This window comes from Leopardus geoffroyi, chromosome E1, assembly GCF_018350155.1.
Source record: "Leopardus geoffroyi isolate Oge1 chromosome E1, O.geoffroyi_Oge1_pat1.0, whole genome shotgun sequence".
NCBI lineage: Eukaryota > Metazoa > Chordata > Mammalia > Carnivora > Felidae > Leopardus > Leopardus geoffroyi.
Genome location: NC_059330.1, coordinates 2041682 through 2054604, shown reverse-complemented (window position 1 = coordinate 2054604; position 12923 = coordinate 2041682). Strand labels below are relative to the sequence as shown.

At 57.1% G+C, this 12923-nt stretch overlaps 2 protein-coding genes across 7 annotated transcripts; one reads left to right on the top strand and one right to left on the bottom strand.

Annotated features, from left to right (window-relative positions):
- Nucleotides 1–27: 27 nt before the first annotated feature.
- On the bottom strand, nt 28–6355 carry ELP5 (elongator acetyltransferase complex subunit 5). 5 transcript variants are annotated; one of them, XM_045490190.1, is made up of 8 exons: nt 5854–6354; nt 5373–5433; nt 5205–5285; nt 3403–3623; nt 1879–2060; nt 1262–1357; nt 1029–1129; nt 28–385 (listed from the first exon to the last, which is right to left on the bottom strand). In XM_045490190.1, exons 1-8 carry the CDS (start codon nt 6086–6088, stop codon nt 271–273), a joined length of 1092 nt encoding a protein of 363 aa, XP_045346146.1. In that variant the 5' UTR covers nt 6089–6354; the 3' UTR covers nt 28–270. The 5 variants fall into 5 exon arrangements, with proteins under 5 accessions (XP_045346146.1, XP_045346147.1, XP_045346150.1 ...); XM_045490191.1 differs by having other exon boundaries at nt 5857–6354; XM_045490194.1 differs by lacking the exon at nt 5854–6354 and adding an exon at nt 5591–5781.
- Nucleotides 6356–6363: 8 nt separating this feature from the next.
- On the top strand, nt 6364–12597 carry CTDNEP1 (CTD nuclear envelope phosphatase 1). Of its 2 annotated transcripts, none has more exons than XM_045490201.1 (8): nt 6364–6993; nt 9539–9605; nt 9703–9821; nt 10039–10110; nt 10737–10853; nt 11059–11170; nt 11815–11899; nt 12145–12597. In XM_045490201.1, exons 1-8 carry the CDS (start codon nt 6892–6894, stop codon nt 12203–12205), a joined length of 735 nt encoding a protein of 244 aa, XP_045346157.1. In that variant the 5' UTR covers nt 6364–6891; the 3' UTR covers nt 12206–12597. The 2 variants fall into 2 exon arrangements, with proteins under 2 accessions (XP_045346157.1, XP_045346156.1); XM_045490200.1 differs by having other exon boundaries at nt 11041–11170.
- The last annotated feature ends 326 nt before the right edge of the window (nt 12598–12923 follow it).

Below are 12923 nucleotides of genomic sequence, written 5' to 3'. Positions count from 1 at the left end.
TACACAGCTAGCCAAGTTTCTTTTTCAGTAAAAAAATAGATTTTATTAGGCTGGGAAGGGAGGCGTCTCTGTTCCCTCACCTTCCCCTCTGCCCCTTCCCATGTCTTGTCCCGCCTGGAAGCTACTCCTTGACTCGGGGGTCACGAGGCAGGACCTCGGCACACGGAACACAGGTGGGGTAGGGTAAGGCCGCAGCAAACAATGAAAGGATGGTTACGCGTCCAAGGTCTCTCTCCCCCCTCCCCAGTACAGGCCAGCCAAGGCTCCCAGTCAAACATCCAGGTCCCCATCTGGGTCTTCTGGGTCCAGGTCATCGAACGCGTCTGGCTCATAGAAGATGCGGCTGGTAGCAGGGCCGGGCCCAGGGCGCAGCAGAGCCTGCTGTCTGGGGAGAGGAGCGGGGAGCGGGTGCTGGTGAGGGTGGGTAACGGGGTCCTGTCTGGACACGCTTCCTGGTGACTGACTCCCTCCTCTTTCTCTTTGGCTTTCGTGTTTTGTCGGTTCAAGTCCCTTTCTCTGACCTCCTCGTTTAGTCAGCATGGGAGCCGCATCCGGTACCGGGATAGACTGATGCCGCTCTCCTAACGATCCCCTACGTTCTTAGCAGCTCGAGGGCACGGATCCTGCCACGGTCTGGCTTCGCCCACCCACACACTGAGCACAGAACGACAGGCGTACAGAGGCCATTATGAAACTGTCTCTACCACACCCAACCGGCTTCCCGTCCTCCCAGTAACACTGTTGCCTAGAGAGGGGCAGGGCCACTTCCCCAGGGTCTGGTCTGGCTCAGCCCAGACCCGATTGCTCTGTGACCTAAGGCTCTAATGGCGAGAAAAGACACATAGAGGCCCTTTAGCCTCGTTGGGGCAGGAGCGGGTAGAGAACCACTCCCCAGACTTGTCTTTGGAGATGGACTTCAGCCCCTGTAAAGTCTGAGGTTAATCAATAACCTGCCATCACCCCACCTCTCAGGCCCGGACGCGGGGCTCTACTCAGGAACCCAGGCGCCTGGCCCCCAACAACCTTACTTTTCGGAGCTGAACTGGAAAGGCAATGTCAGGCTATCCTTGGCTTCTCGCTCTCTCTTGGACAGGTGGAGGTTAAAGGTCAAGTGGGAGGCGGGGTCCACCTGCAGGCACAAGGGATACTGCCACTGCCTCATGGCTGCACCCCTGACCCCACCCCCCACAGTTTCCAGTCTCTCCTTTCACCAGACCCACAAGCTCTGTTCCCTCGTTTCCGCCCCTGGCCTGCGAGATACCTGCGGTGTGTGAGGATGTGGGTGGGGCTGGGACTCTAGCGGGGGCCCCCCTTGGAGATCCAGGCTCAAGTCAGGCAGGACGGAGAACCAGAGAGTCTGGGGGAGAAGAAAGAGTATTAACAGAAAGGTTGTTTCCACCTGACGGAACAAACCAGAGAGAAGAACTTGGACCTCCCCCCCCCCGCCACCGCCGGCCCTGCCCCTGCCCACCCTGCCCGCCCCACCATCAGTGTAACAGCTTCCAGCCCCTGGTCTTCCCCTCGCCCTCCTTCAGAGCTCTCCGAAGGGACTCGCTCCTTCTCCCCCAACAACCGCTCCCAGTCTTTTCTCCTTGGCCGCTTCTTGGAAGTCAAGATCTCCTCTTGGTTAAGCCCACGGGATCCGAATCAGGCCATCCTGCGTTCAAATCCTGGCTCTACCACTCACTGTCTGTAACTTGGGTAAGGGGACAACAAAACAAGCCACCTCCCAGGGCCGTGGTGAGGATCAGGAGGGAAATGACAAAACAAGGGGACAGAGGGAAGCGCTCGGCCACACCAGCTTTCTTACTCTTCTTTCCGCCAAGACTCCCCTTCCGTCTGACCCTGACCTTAGTGCTTCCCCGGGGTTCTCCTGACCTCGAGGGTTGGGCGCTGTCGGGGCCTCCGACAGAGGATGTGGGCCGAGGCCTGGCCCGCTGTACCACTCAGGGTCACCTCGGTCTGGGCAAGGCTGCTCAATGCTCCCATGGGGCCCGGGCCGTGGAGCTCTCGGTGCAGCAGGCCTAGCACGCACAGCTGCTCCGCTGCGGGGCCGCCACCTGGAAGGACAACAAGCGTGGGGCGCAAAGGGCAGTGGGGAACACTCAGAGTGGAGGCCAGGGATGGAACAGCAAAGGAGGAGGAAGGAAGGGGTGCCCCACGTTCCGTTGTGGCTCCGCCACAATCCTGACTTCCCTTGGTGAGGCTGGGACTGTGGAGCTGCAGCCCTCACCTCCTCAGAGTGAATGTGAGCCAGGCCTACTCTGACTTGGTCCTCGGTCCGGAGCTCCTCCCTCAGGGCCTTTGGGACAGAGTTAACCCCTTCCTCTTCCAGTGTCTGCTTACTTTCCAGCCTCATCTCTTACATGATGAATTACTTGAGGCTTTTGGAACTTGACCCCACCCCAGTCAGTGCCTTTGACTCCCTCCCGTTGTCTCTCCCTTTTGCGGAGCGTGCACACACACGCTTAAAGAGCATCAGCACTGTGCTAGGAGATGCCTTTGTGTTTTGACGCTTACAAACGTCGGCATGTTTGGGCTGAAGCATATGACATCGCTATCACTTGACCTAACAGCAATTCTAAGTGGTTCCTCCTAGGCGCGCCTGGGGGGCTCAGTTGATTAAGCGTCTGACTTCAGCTCAGGTCACGATCTCACGGTCTGTAAGTTCGAGCTCCGTGTCGGCCTCTGTGCTGACAGCTCAGAGCCTGGAGCCTGCTTCGGATTCTGTGTCTCCCTCTCTGCCTCTACCCCACTTACGCTCTCTCTCAAAAATAAACATTAAAAAAAATTAAATAGTTCACGCTAATACTGTAATTTCACCCCTCCCCCCCACTCTTACAGAGTAAACTGAAACACTGAGAGACTCGAGCACCTTAATACAAAGTTGGGTAGCTGACTGCATGGTCAGTTCTGGAATCCACGGTATACTTCAGGGCTACTCCCAGGGCCCCTGGTCGGGCCAAATTTGCCTGGCTAACCCCTTCCTCTTCGAGACAGTTCTTTCCTTAGGACACCCCGTGTATGTTCCTTTATCATCACAGCTGCTATCAGACCGTCTTGTAACTGCTAACTTGTCTGTATCCTTTTTGGCACTTTGAGCTCCTGGAAGACAAGAACCTGAGCACAGTTAGTCTTTACTCTCCTGGTATCTAGATTTGTGCCTGACACATAGCACGTAATTTGCACTCATTGAGCGAACGAATGAAACAAATGAGTAAAAATGAACCCGGAAGAGGAACAAAAGCCTGGTTACGAAGAAGTCCAGAACTAGAATAAACGTTAAAGAGATGGAATAAGGCCCGACTGGCAATCCCTAATCATGTTCTTGCTCAGAATGGAAGAGGGCTGGCTCCTTGGCAGGGGAAGGTACCTGACGAGTAGAAATGAAGGGGGTCTCACCACGGCAGGCGTGCCGACGGCTCATGGCACAGAGGGCCTGGCAGAGGGCGGCGCAGGGAAGACGCAGCAGCAGCCAGCTCAGTGAATCGAGAGCCACAGTGACAGGACCAGGATCCGTCCTCTCGCACATGGCCTGCAAGGCTCCCAGGGGTCCCCCCGGAAGGGCTTCCCCAGTCTGTGCCCAGTTGAGTGGGTCTCTGAAGAGGTCATAGTAAACCAGCCTGCAAAGGGAAAACAGGAGACAACTTATTAACCCTGCCCCTTCCCCTCACTCTTGAACTTCACCCTGTGATCTCTGTGGCTCTCTGTGACTTAGAGCTAAAACGGAGACACAGACTACCACGTGGGCAGCACAGGCTTTGGTGTCAGAAAGCCCTGAGCTCTAAGCATGGCTTTATTACTTACCCAAGGTCACCTAACTGATAAACTACTTATCCTAAAACTGTTTCTTCATTTGTAGGACAAATGCACAGACACCACAACTGTTTGATCTTTAGAACGATCCTTAACGCGTATTAAACGCTTGACAAATGTTAGTTATCATCACCATCAAACATTTCCCGAGCGGAGCCTCACTCGTGTCATTCCCCGGAGGAACAGGGAGAGGACAGGATGTGAGACATGGTTCCTGCCTGTAGGACCGTTTAGAGAAGATCAAGAATTAGATCCTGTGTTACTAACTATAGATAAAATAGCACCACAGAAAAAGGGAGTCTGACGTGGGTTAGAAATCCTGGGATCGGATTCACGGTGGCCCAACTTGTTCCTGGACACCACCGTCCTATCTGTTGCTTCTCTTGTAAGTGCCACCTTAACATGAAACATCACTTCCGTCACACGGTCGAAAAACCAGAGCTGAACACAGATGTAAACTACTGAGCTGCCTAGACCGGGAAGTAATCTTTTTTATCCAGGCACACAGGTGGGTTCAGGAGTCTCCTAAGGTCTATTCCACATCAGTCTATAACTCCTGGAAATTCTACCTGCTAGAGTCCTTTTACTTTCCTCTTAAACTCTCTATGCTTACTTACTGCTACTGTCTTAAGCCAGATCTGTCACCCCCTATCATCTTTCCCTAAGATGCATTAGAGACCACCCCGTCTCATTCACCGTGCCTACCACAGCACCCGGTTCGTAACTGGTGCTCAGTATACATACACCCCTGAGTGAACCTGAACTACCACAGCAGCCTTCCCTCCCGGTCTGTCTGAGGCTTCCCCCTTCTAATCCCATTCTCCACACTGGTCACTGGAGTAGTCTAACAGTATGAGATTATCACTCGCCTCTTACACGTTGAAAGGGCCGTCACTGCCTTTGGGATAACAACTGAACTCATTTTCACGCTGAGACCCTTTGCTATCGGTCTGGTCTCAGGAAGCTCTTCCAACTCCCATGAACAGCTATGCCTTCCCATACGTCCCTAATGTTGCACAGTCTGTTACTTTTGCCTCTAGAACAAATCGCTCAGTAGCTGGCAGCTAGTGTTGGTGCAAATCTGGAATCCACGTCTGGACTAACCCTCCCCGGATTCTGAATACCTCAAAAGACAGAATATGTTCACTTTTATCCACCAGTACAGTTTCTGGTGCAAAACTACAGCGTCGGCCTCTTATTACGCTCCATTTCCGTCTGCGCTTCTACGGCCCATGCTCTGGGTTCTCCACTGACTCGCCACTCCTCATTTCTCTTACGAATCTTGGCCTCCCGCAAGACACATATCCATTCCTTCAATGAATATGCCGTGGAGCAATTTCCTTACAGGGATCCTACACCCAGCAAACTCTCTCCCAATCTGTGCTTACCGGCTGTTGATACTGGAGTCAAAACCTGCACGAAACTCTTCCTCGCTCACTTCACAGCCCAGGATGTGGACCTGCTCCCCACTAAGGCAGAGATGAAGGAGAGTGTCACAGAGTTGGGCCCAGCCTTCCTTCCCGGGGACTTCGGGGGGAAGGCTGCGGGATACTCACCCCAGCGCAGCTTTCTTGATAAGCGCCTTCAAGAGACTGCGCCCCTCCCACTCCACGGAGTCTGGGGAGAGCGAGGGACGGATAACCAGCGTGAGAACGCTGACGTTTCCGTCCTCACCGACCCCGGGGGACCACCCCTCGCCGGTGACACGCGGCTCTTCCTCTCCGCTGCCGCCCCTCGAGCCCAGCTCGCAACCCCCGGCGCCTCTGGCCCTCACCCCGCAGCAGCACCAGGCCGCGCAGAGCCAGCACCGACTCCATCTCCAACTGGCGGCCCGTCCCTCCTCGGGCGCCCTCTGATGGCGTCACGGCCCGCCGCCCCGCCCCCTCCAGGGAAAAGGGGCGGGGCACCCATGAGTCCTCCCACAACCGAGACCCGGCCCGGTCCGGAATGAGAGGTGATTATGTCCAATATCCCAGGGGGCGCTCACGCGGAGGGGCCCCTCCCGAGCTCCGGCGCACAGACGCAGGACATTTTTACCACGACTGGGGCCGGAAGAGCCGTTGGGGGCAGTTGTCGGCGGGAGGGGTAGGAGGCCGCACGAGCCCGTCCGACGGCCCGACACCCGGGGACGAGAGACGTCACCCGCCCCGCCCACGCCGCTCCAGGCGGGGCCCGCCTCGCCCCCGGGGTCCGCCCCGCTGCCACCTTCCGCGCTTGCGCGATACTGCGGCCTTGTTGGGAGCGCTCTCGGCTTCCCTCTACCCGCCCCCATAGACCGAGGAGGGGGAACTTTAGTCCCGGTGAAGCGAATACACGTCACCACCGGAAGCAGTGTCAGAGGGGAAGAGGAGGGGGGAAGAAAGGAGGAGGGAGCCCTTAGGGCGGTAAAATGGCGCCTGTCAGAGTGGGAAATCCAGCTGCAAAGGCTGCAGAGGCTGCAGCCCCGCTCCCCAGCGGCTAAGGCACCCCCGACTTCGGGGAGGGGGAGGCCGCTCCGGTCTAGCCATCCGCGCCCTTCGGCTCCCCCTCCCCCTCCTTCCCCGTTCCTTCGCCCAGCCGGCCCGTCCGCCGCCGCCGCCGCCGCCGCCGCGGCCCTTCGCGCGCCGCGGCCCCCGCCCGCCCTTTCCCGCGGGCAGCCCCCTAACGCGCCTGCGCAGCGGGCCACCCTCCGCTTCCCCCTTCCCCTCCCCCTCCCTTCTCCCTCCCTCCCTTCTCCCTGGCCCCCTCCCCCACTGCCCCCTCCCCCAATTCTCCATCCCCTTCCCTCCCGGTCTCTGAGGACCCCGTCCTAGCCCGACCCGTCTCGGCCCGCAACCTCCGCGAAGCCGTCGGTGCCACTCCCCGCCCATGTGGGCCCCCGCGGGCTGCCCACGCCTGTCCCCCAGCTCCCGGTTCCGCTGGGCTTTCCCCTCGCCGGGGGTGGCTTTCTGAGCCGCCCGCTCCGTGCCCCTCTCTGCAGCCTTTCCTGCCACTCGGGGCCCCCGTTCCCCCTCCCGGAGGCGGGGGGCTGCCCCCGGGGGGCTGGCGGAGCTGGGCCGCGGGGGCCCCGGGGCCGGCGGTGCCGGGGTCATCGGGATGATGCGGACGCAGTGTCTGCTGGGGCTGCGCACGTTCGTGGCCTTCGCCGCCAAGCTCTGGAGCTTCTTCATTTACCTTTTGCGGAGGCAGATCCGCACGGTGAGCCTGGGTGGGTGCTGGTGGTGGTGGGAACCCGTGTCAGCGGTGCTCACGGGTTTTCGGAAAGTGTCGGGCCTCTGTTTGGGCTTCGGAACGGAGTCCTGGCGGCGGCTTTTCCCGTTAGAGGGTTGGGGCACCCTTGGCTGGGCAAGGCATCTAACCTGGCATGGGGAGGGGGGAGACCCCCGTAGGACAACCGAGATCGGGGCGGGGGGGGGGGCAAGACGGAGACTGGATGTGGCAACTCTTGGGGGCCAGGGTGGTGGGTGGGGCGCCGTTTAGGAAAGCTGGAGTTGTTGTTAGAGACCAAGAGGAGGGGAACACCTGTTTGATGGCACCGGCTCTGTCGGCTGTGGGCTTGTGACAGACCCTCCCGTTACTAGGAGCCTCCCTGTGTGTTAGGGCTCGGAACAAGGGACAGACGGGCTTATGTGGCAAGGGTAGGGGTGTGGGTGGGAGACCATACGTGACAAACAGGGGAACAGCCTTAGGTGTGAAGGAGAAACCCCTGCCGTTGGCTTTACGGGGACTCGTCCAAAAAGGGCCCCGGAAACTTATTTCCTGGTGTGTGGGCATCCGGAGTCACCTAGTCCCTGGGACTAAGAAGGATGGTTTTATGTTGGGCTTTAGGGAGAGGAGCACATTGGTGTTGGGGTGTCTCTCTGGGAAGACAGTGCTTGGCAGTTGTAGGCTTGAGCCTGAGGGCAGGCTTGCCTCTCCAGGAGACCCCAGCTTTGAGAGGGGTCCTGTGGGCAGCGAAGACTGCACGTCCCCAAGTATCTGTGGGTTCCCTCCCCCAGAGAGCTTCTCTCCAAGGTCAGAGCTCCCGTAGGCTAACATCCTTTAGCGAATGTGCGGTGTTCTCACTGCTGGGGAGAATTCAGTAAGCCGACGTGCAGAAGTTCCCTGGCCCGTGCTCTTTGATGTACCTCAGTAATACCTGGAAGGTCCGAGAGTCTCCAGAGAGCCCTGGGTGGTGGTGGTCGTTGTTGACTGACTTGGGGGAGTGGGCCTGCTTCGGATTCAGTGTCTGCTTTACCAGTCTATGCCTTCCGCCTCCTGATTTAGGGTGAGGGTCGTTTCTGGGTGATCACGGTGGCAGGCAAGGCTGTTTCCCCGAAACACATGTTAGGAGCCCGGAAGAATTTGGGGTCAGAGATGCTGAGGTGTGTGTGGGGCTGGCTCCTGGGGTTTTCTCTACATGTCAGCTGCTGTTCTATCTGCCTGGCTCTGCTCCGAGCACGCCCCGCTTGCCCCTGAAATGTCTGTTCTGGAGGCAGGGAGAAGAGCTCCAGCCCCTCTAGAGGCTAGCTTTTGGCAAAACCGCACCTCTCCGGGCGAGCGCTGACCCCACGGCCTTTTGTCTTCCCTTCCTTCCCTTCCAATCTGGTTTCTCCCCCCCACCCCCTTGCTGGCAGATGCTTGGAGCATTCCCTACATGCCCAGCATGTGCAACCCGAGATAGCAGGCCAGGACACCCGAGCTGTTGCGGCCTTCATCCTGCTGCAGGGAGAAAAGGGCAGGTGCCTTGGCATTCGGAGGAGAGGGCCCTGTGGCTTGCAAGGGGCGAGACTGGTTCTGGCGAGGCTGGGGCCTAGGGATGGGGCCTAGGGATGGACAGAAGCCTAGAAGAAAAGAGCAGAGGAAGGGACTGCCAGGCTCGCGTGGAAGAGAACTGAGTGCTAGAAACAGGAGCTTCTAGAGAAGACTCAGAGGAGCTGGAAGGTTGACGTCCTTGTCCCCTCTTGACGTCCCTCACAGCCCTTCATTCACTCTGGCCTTCTCACCACCCTATCCGTCAGCCTGGTGGGTGGGGCTTCCCAGCGTGCCTTGTCCTGGGTACCGGAATAAGGAGGCAGCGAGGAGGGCTGAGGTTCTCTGCCACTTGTGACTTGGCTGGTAGAGACAGAAATGGACAGGTGGCTGGTTAAAATAGGCCTGGCGGCCACCAGCCAGGGGAACTTAGCTGACCTGAGAACCCCTGGATTCCCTCCTTGCCCTTCATTCCCCTTAGGTACCCAAGGACCTCCTGTCCTGACTCCTCTCAGTCCCCCGAGTGACGAGAGTTGTCACGAAGGGTCCATGGGGCGGAAATGTGGGGAGCCGTGCGTGTCTCTGTTCCTTGCAGAGCACAGGGAAGAGGGCAGGTTTTGGGTCGGCCTGCCTTAGGGCGGTCCTGGCTCCACCACTGCATCCGCTCTGATATTAACCACCCACCCTGTGACAGTGTCCTGGGAACGCAGCCGGGACCGGGTGCTCTCGCCAGGTTTTCATTCTAACTGGGGGGACAAATGACCAAATAAGATAATTCCTAGCAGTGTGGTCTTACACAAGGCATCTAACCTGGCTAAGCCTCGGTCCCTCCGTTGTTAAAATAGACACGATGATGTTGCTGTCGTTGTCGTTATTATAGCGTCGTTACCGCGTTCTTGAGGATTAAATGAGGTGATCGTCAGTCACTTCCACGATGCCCCGTTTATAGTAAACGTTCCTTTGTCAAGATCTCCCGCTCAAGGGGTCTAATCCTCTCTCTTGCTGTTTTTAGATAATTCAGTACCAAACTGTTCGCTATGATATCCTTCCCTTATCTCCCGTGTCCCGGAATCGGCTAGGTGAGTGTGCTGGCTGGGAAGGCTCCTGTAAGGTGAGGTGGGGCTCAAGGTGTGGGCTGGAGGTTGGTGGGTATCATTCCTTGCTGTTGTGGTCCAGGCCAGGTGAAGAGGAAGATCCTGGTCCTGGATCTGGATGAGACACTTATCCACTCCCATCACGATGGGGTCCTGAGGCCTACCGTCCGGCCTGGAACGCCTCCCGACTTCATCCTTAAGGTGTGTTGGGGTGGGAAGTGATGGCATGGTCGTGCCTGTGATTCTGCTCACAACTAGACTTCCTTTCCCAGTCCCAGAGCATATCGTCCTTGTCCCCAGCCTCTGGCACCAGCGGCAGCCAGGAGGGAAGCAGGCAGTGGGGGGTGGCAGGGAGGGGTGTGTGTCCTTCAGGCCTGTGCTCAGGACACCCCCCCAGCTCTTCCCTGTTCCTCTACAGGTGGTAATAGACAAACATCCCGTCCGGTTTTTTGTACATAAGAGGCCCCATGTGGATTTCTTCTTAGAAGTGGTGAGTTTGGGGGCACCTGGGGGGCTCAGTCGGTTGAGTATCTGACTTCGGCTCAGGTCACGATGATCTCGTGGTTCGTGGGTCTGAGCCCCACGTCGGGCTCTGTGCTCACAGCTCAGAGCCTGGAGCCTGCTTTGGATTCTGTGTCTCCGTCTCTCTCTCTGCCCCTCCCCGGCTCACACACTCACTCTCTCTCAAAAAGGAAAAAAAATACATTAGAAAAAAAAATGGTGAATTTGTAGAAGCTGTGGGGAGCCCTGTGATGAAGGAATGGCATTAAGGCTCTGGGAATTCAGAGCGGTTGGAGGAAGTACAGGGTGAGGAGAAAATAGGCGTGGGCAGTTTTGGAGAAGGGCAGTTGTGGGCCGGTCAGAGGGCGGCTGTCAGTAGCTTGGGTTCACTTGTTGTGCTGATGCAATTCTGTTCTTCCACAGGCTTCCTGATCTTTTGTTCTGGCACCTCTGAATCTTTAAGGGTGTACGGGGCCTAAGACTCTTGAGTTTGGGGGCCTTCAGAATTTTGTGTTCTCAGAGACATCTGATGCTCTTGAAAGGCCTGAAGGACCGGGCTGGAGTCTAGTGAAGGATCGCTTCTTCTGACCCCACCCTCCCCCTGATTAATTTCAGGTGAGCCAGTGGTACGAGCTGGTGGTGTTCACAGCAAGCATGGAGATTTACGGCTCTGCTGTGGCAGATAAACTGGACAATAGCAGAAGCATTCTCAAGAGGAGATACTACAGACAGGTAAGAGGAGGCTCGGGAGGCAGGCTGGCAGGGAGGGGTCTGGGTTTGAGCAGTTTCCCCAGAAAGGGACCTTCTGGGGGGTGAGCGGAGGCGTACTGCATGACCCCCTCTGTGGGAGGTGGCTGCCCGTGGGCATTGTTGGGACTGGGCAGCCGTCACAAGGGCCGAGTCTCCTTTTGATGCCCAGCGTGGCCCTACCCTCCAGCACTGCACTTTGGAACTGGGCAGCTACATCAAGGACCTCTCCGTGGTCCACAGCGACCTCTCCAGCATCGTGATCCTGGATAACTCCCCAGGGGCCTACCGGAGCCACCCAGGTATGGGGGGGTGGTGAGTCTGGCAGGACCAGGAAGTGGTTCCGAGAAGGTTATTTTGAATGCCTGGAGCTGGGATTCCTGGCTTCCTGTCGGTCAGGATGCCAGGTGTTTCTGTTTTCTGGGAGACACTCTCCCTTCCCCACTTGTCCACTTCGTAGGTCACGTTGCTCGTATCAGTTTGCTTCAGGTGAGACACAGTAGCAATAAATTTGATTAGAAGCCTCCCGTTAATGTGAGATACGGTGATTGTAGGTTAATTTTATCTTGGGGGAGGGGCCTGGGTGGCTCAGTCATTTGAGCAGCTGACTCTGATGTAGGCTCAGGTCACGATCCCAGGGTCATGGGATCGAGCCCCGTGTCGGGCTTTGCACTGAGCGTGGATCCTGCTTGGGAGTCTCTCCCTCTGCTCCTTTCTCCCACTCACGCATCCACCCCCATCTCTCAAATAGACATGAATATGAATGCCTCTTTTAAAAAGTTTGTTTTGGAGAATAAAATAGGAAGGTTTACCTAGGTGGTTAGGTTTGGGTGGGTCAGGGAGAGGGTACGGATTTTAAAGTAATGATCCCCATTTTCCCAAAGGAAAGAAAAACCGGCCTGAGTCTTGAATTGTGTGGTTTTTTTCATATTTTCACCCACCCTAGACAACGCCATCCCCATCAAATCGTGGTTCAGTGACCCCAGCGACACCGCCCTCCTCAACCTGCTTCCCATGCTGGACGCCCTCAGGTAACGGAAGCCAGACACATTGCTGAGGAAAGGAGGTGGGGGATCCCGAGAGGGAATAAAAACGCGTCCTGTCTGACTTATCTCTTTTCCCTTAAGAACTTAGCCTTTGAACCCAGGTGTTCTTACAGTAAAGCTCATCACCTGTAGCCAGTGGGTTTTGGGCAAACGGGACCTCAGTGTCACGTGAGAATGGTGATTATCTCCTCCCCCCCCATCTCCAACGAGGCTTCATCTTGTCATCCCAGGTTCACCGCCGACGTTCGTTCTGTGCTGAGCCGAAACCTTCACCAACACAGGCTCTGGTGACGGCTGCTCCCCCTCCACCTGCGCTGGGGTGGGGGGGAGAGGGAGGGTGAGCTCTCGGGATGCCGTCTGATGCCCTGTCCGATGGTGAGGACTGCCTGGGCAGGACCTGCCCCTCCCGCCCCTCTCTGCCCAGGGAGCCCTGCGCTCCGTGTGGAGTCTGGACAGACACACGGGCCACACTCGCAAGCAGCCTCACTCTGACTTCGAGTTCGCGCTCCCTGGAAACCCCAGACTGGGACAGAAGTGGAGGCCTGGGAGAGCCCGAACTGTCTGGTGGAGAGACCAGACCGGCCAGAATGAGAGACAGACATTCGGTAATCCGGGAGGCTCAAAGAAAAGCCAAGCCAGCTTTGTTGTGATTTGATTTTTTAAAAACTCTTGTACAAAACTGATCTAATTCTTCACTCCAAGGGCTGGGCTGTGGGTGGGAAACCGGGATTTTGGGCCACTGGATTTTCCCCAAACTTGTCCTGCCCTCCCCCCTTTCTTTTCCTTCTATTTTCCCTTCTTCCTAGACTCCCTCAGACCTGTAACCAGCTTTCTTTCTTTTTTTTTTTTTTTTTTCTCCTTTCTCTCTTTTAAACCATGCATTATAACTTTGAAACCAAAGCTGCCCCAGGTCCTTCTCTGGGGGTTGGGAGATGAAGGGAGGCGTCTTTGTTCACGTCCCCCCTGTCGGGGCGAGGTGCTGTTGGCTTTGGGGGACGAGTGGGGAGCC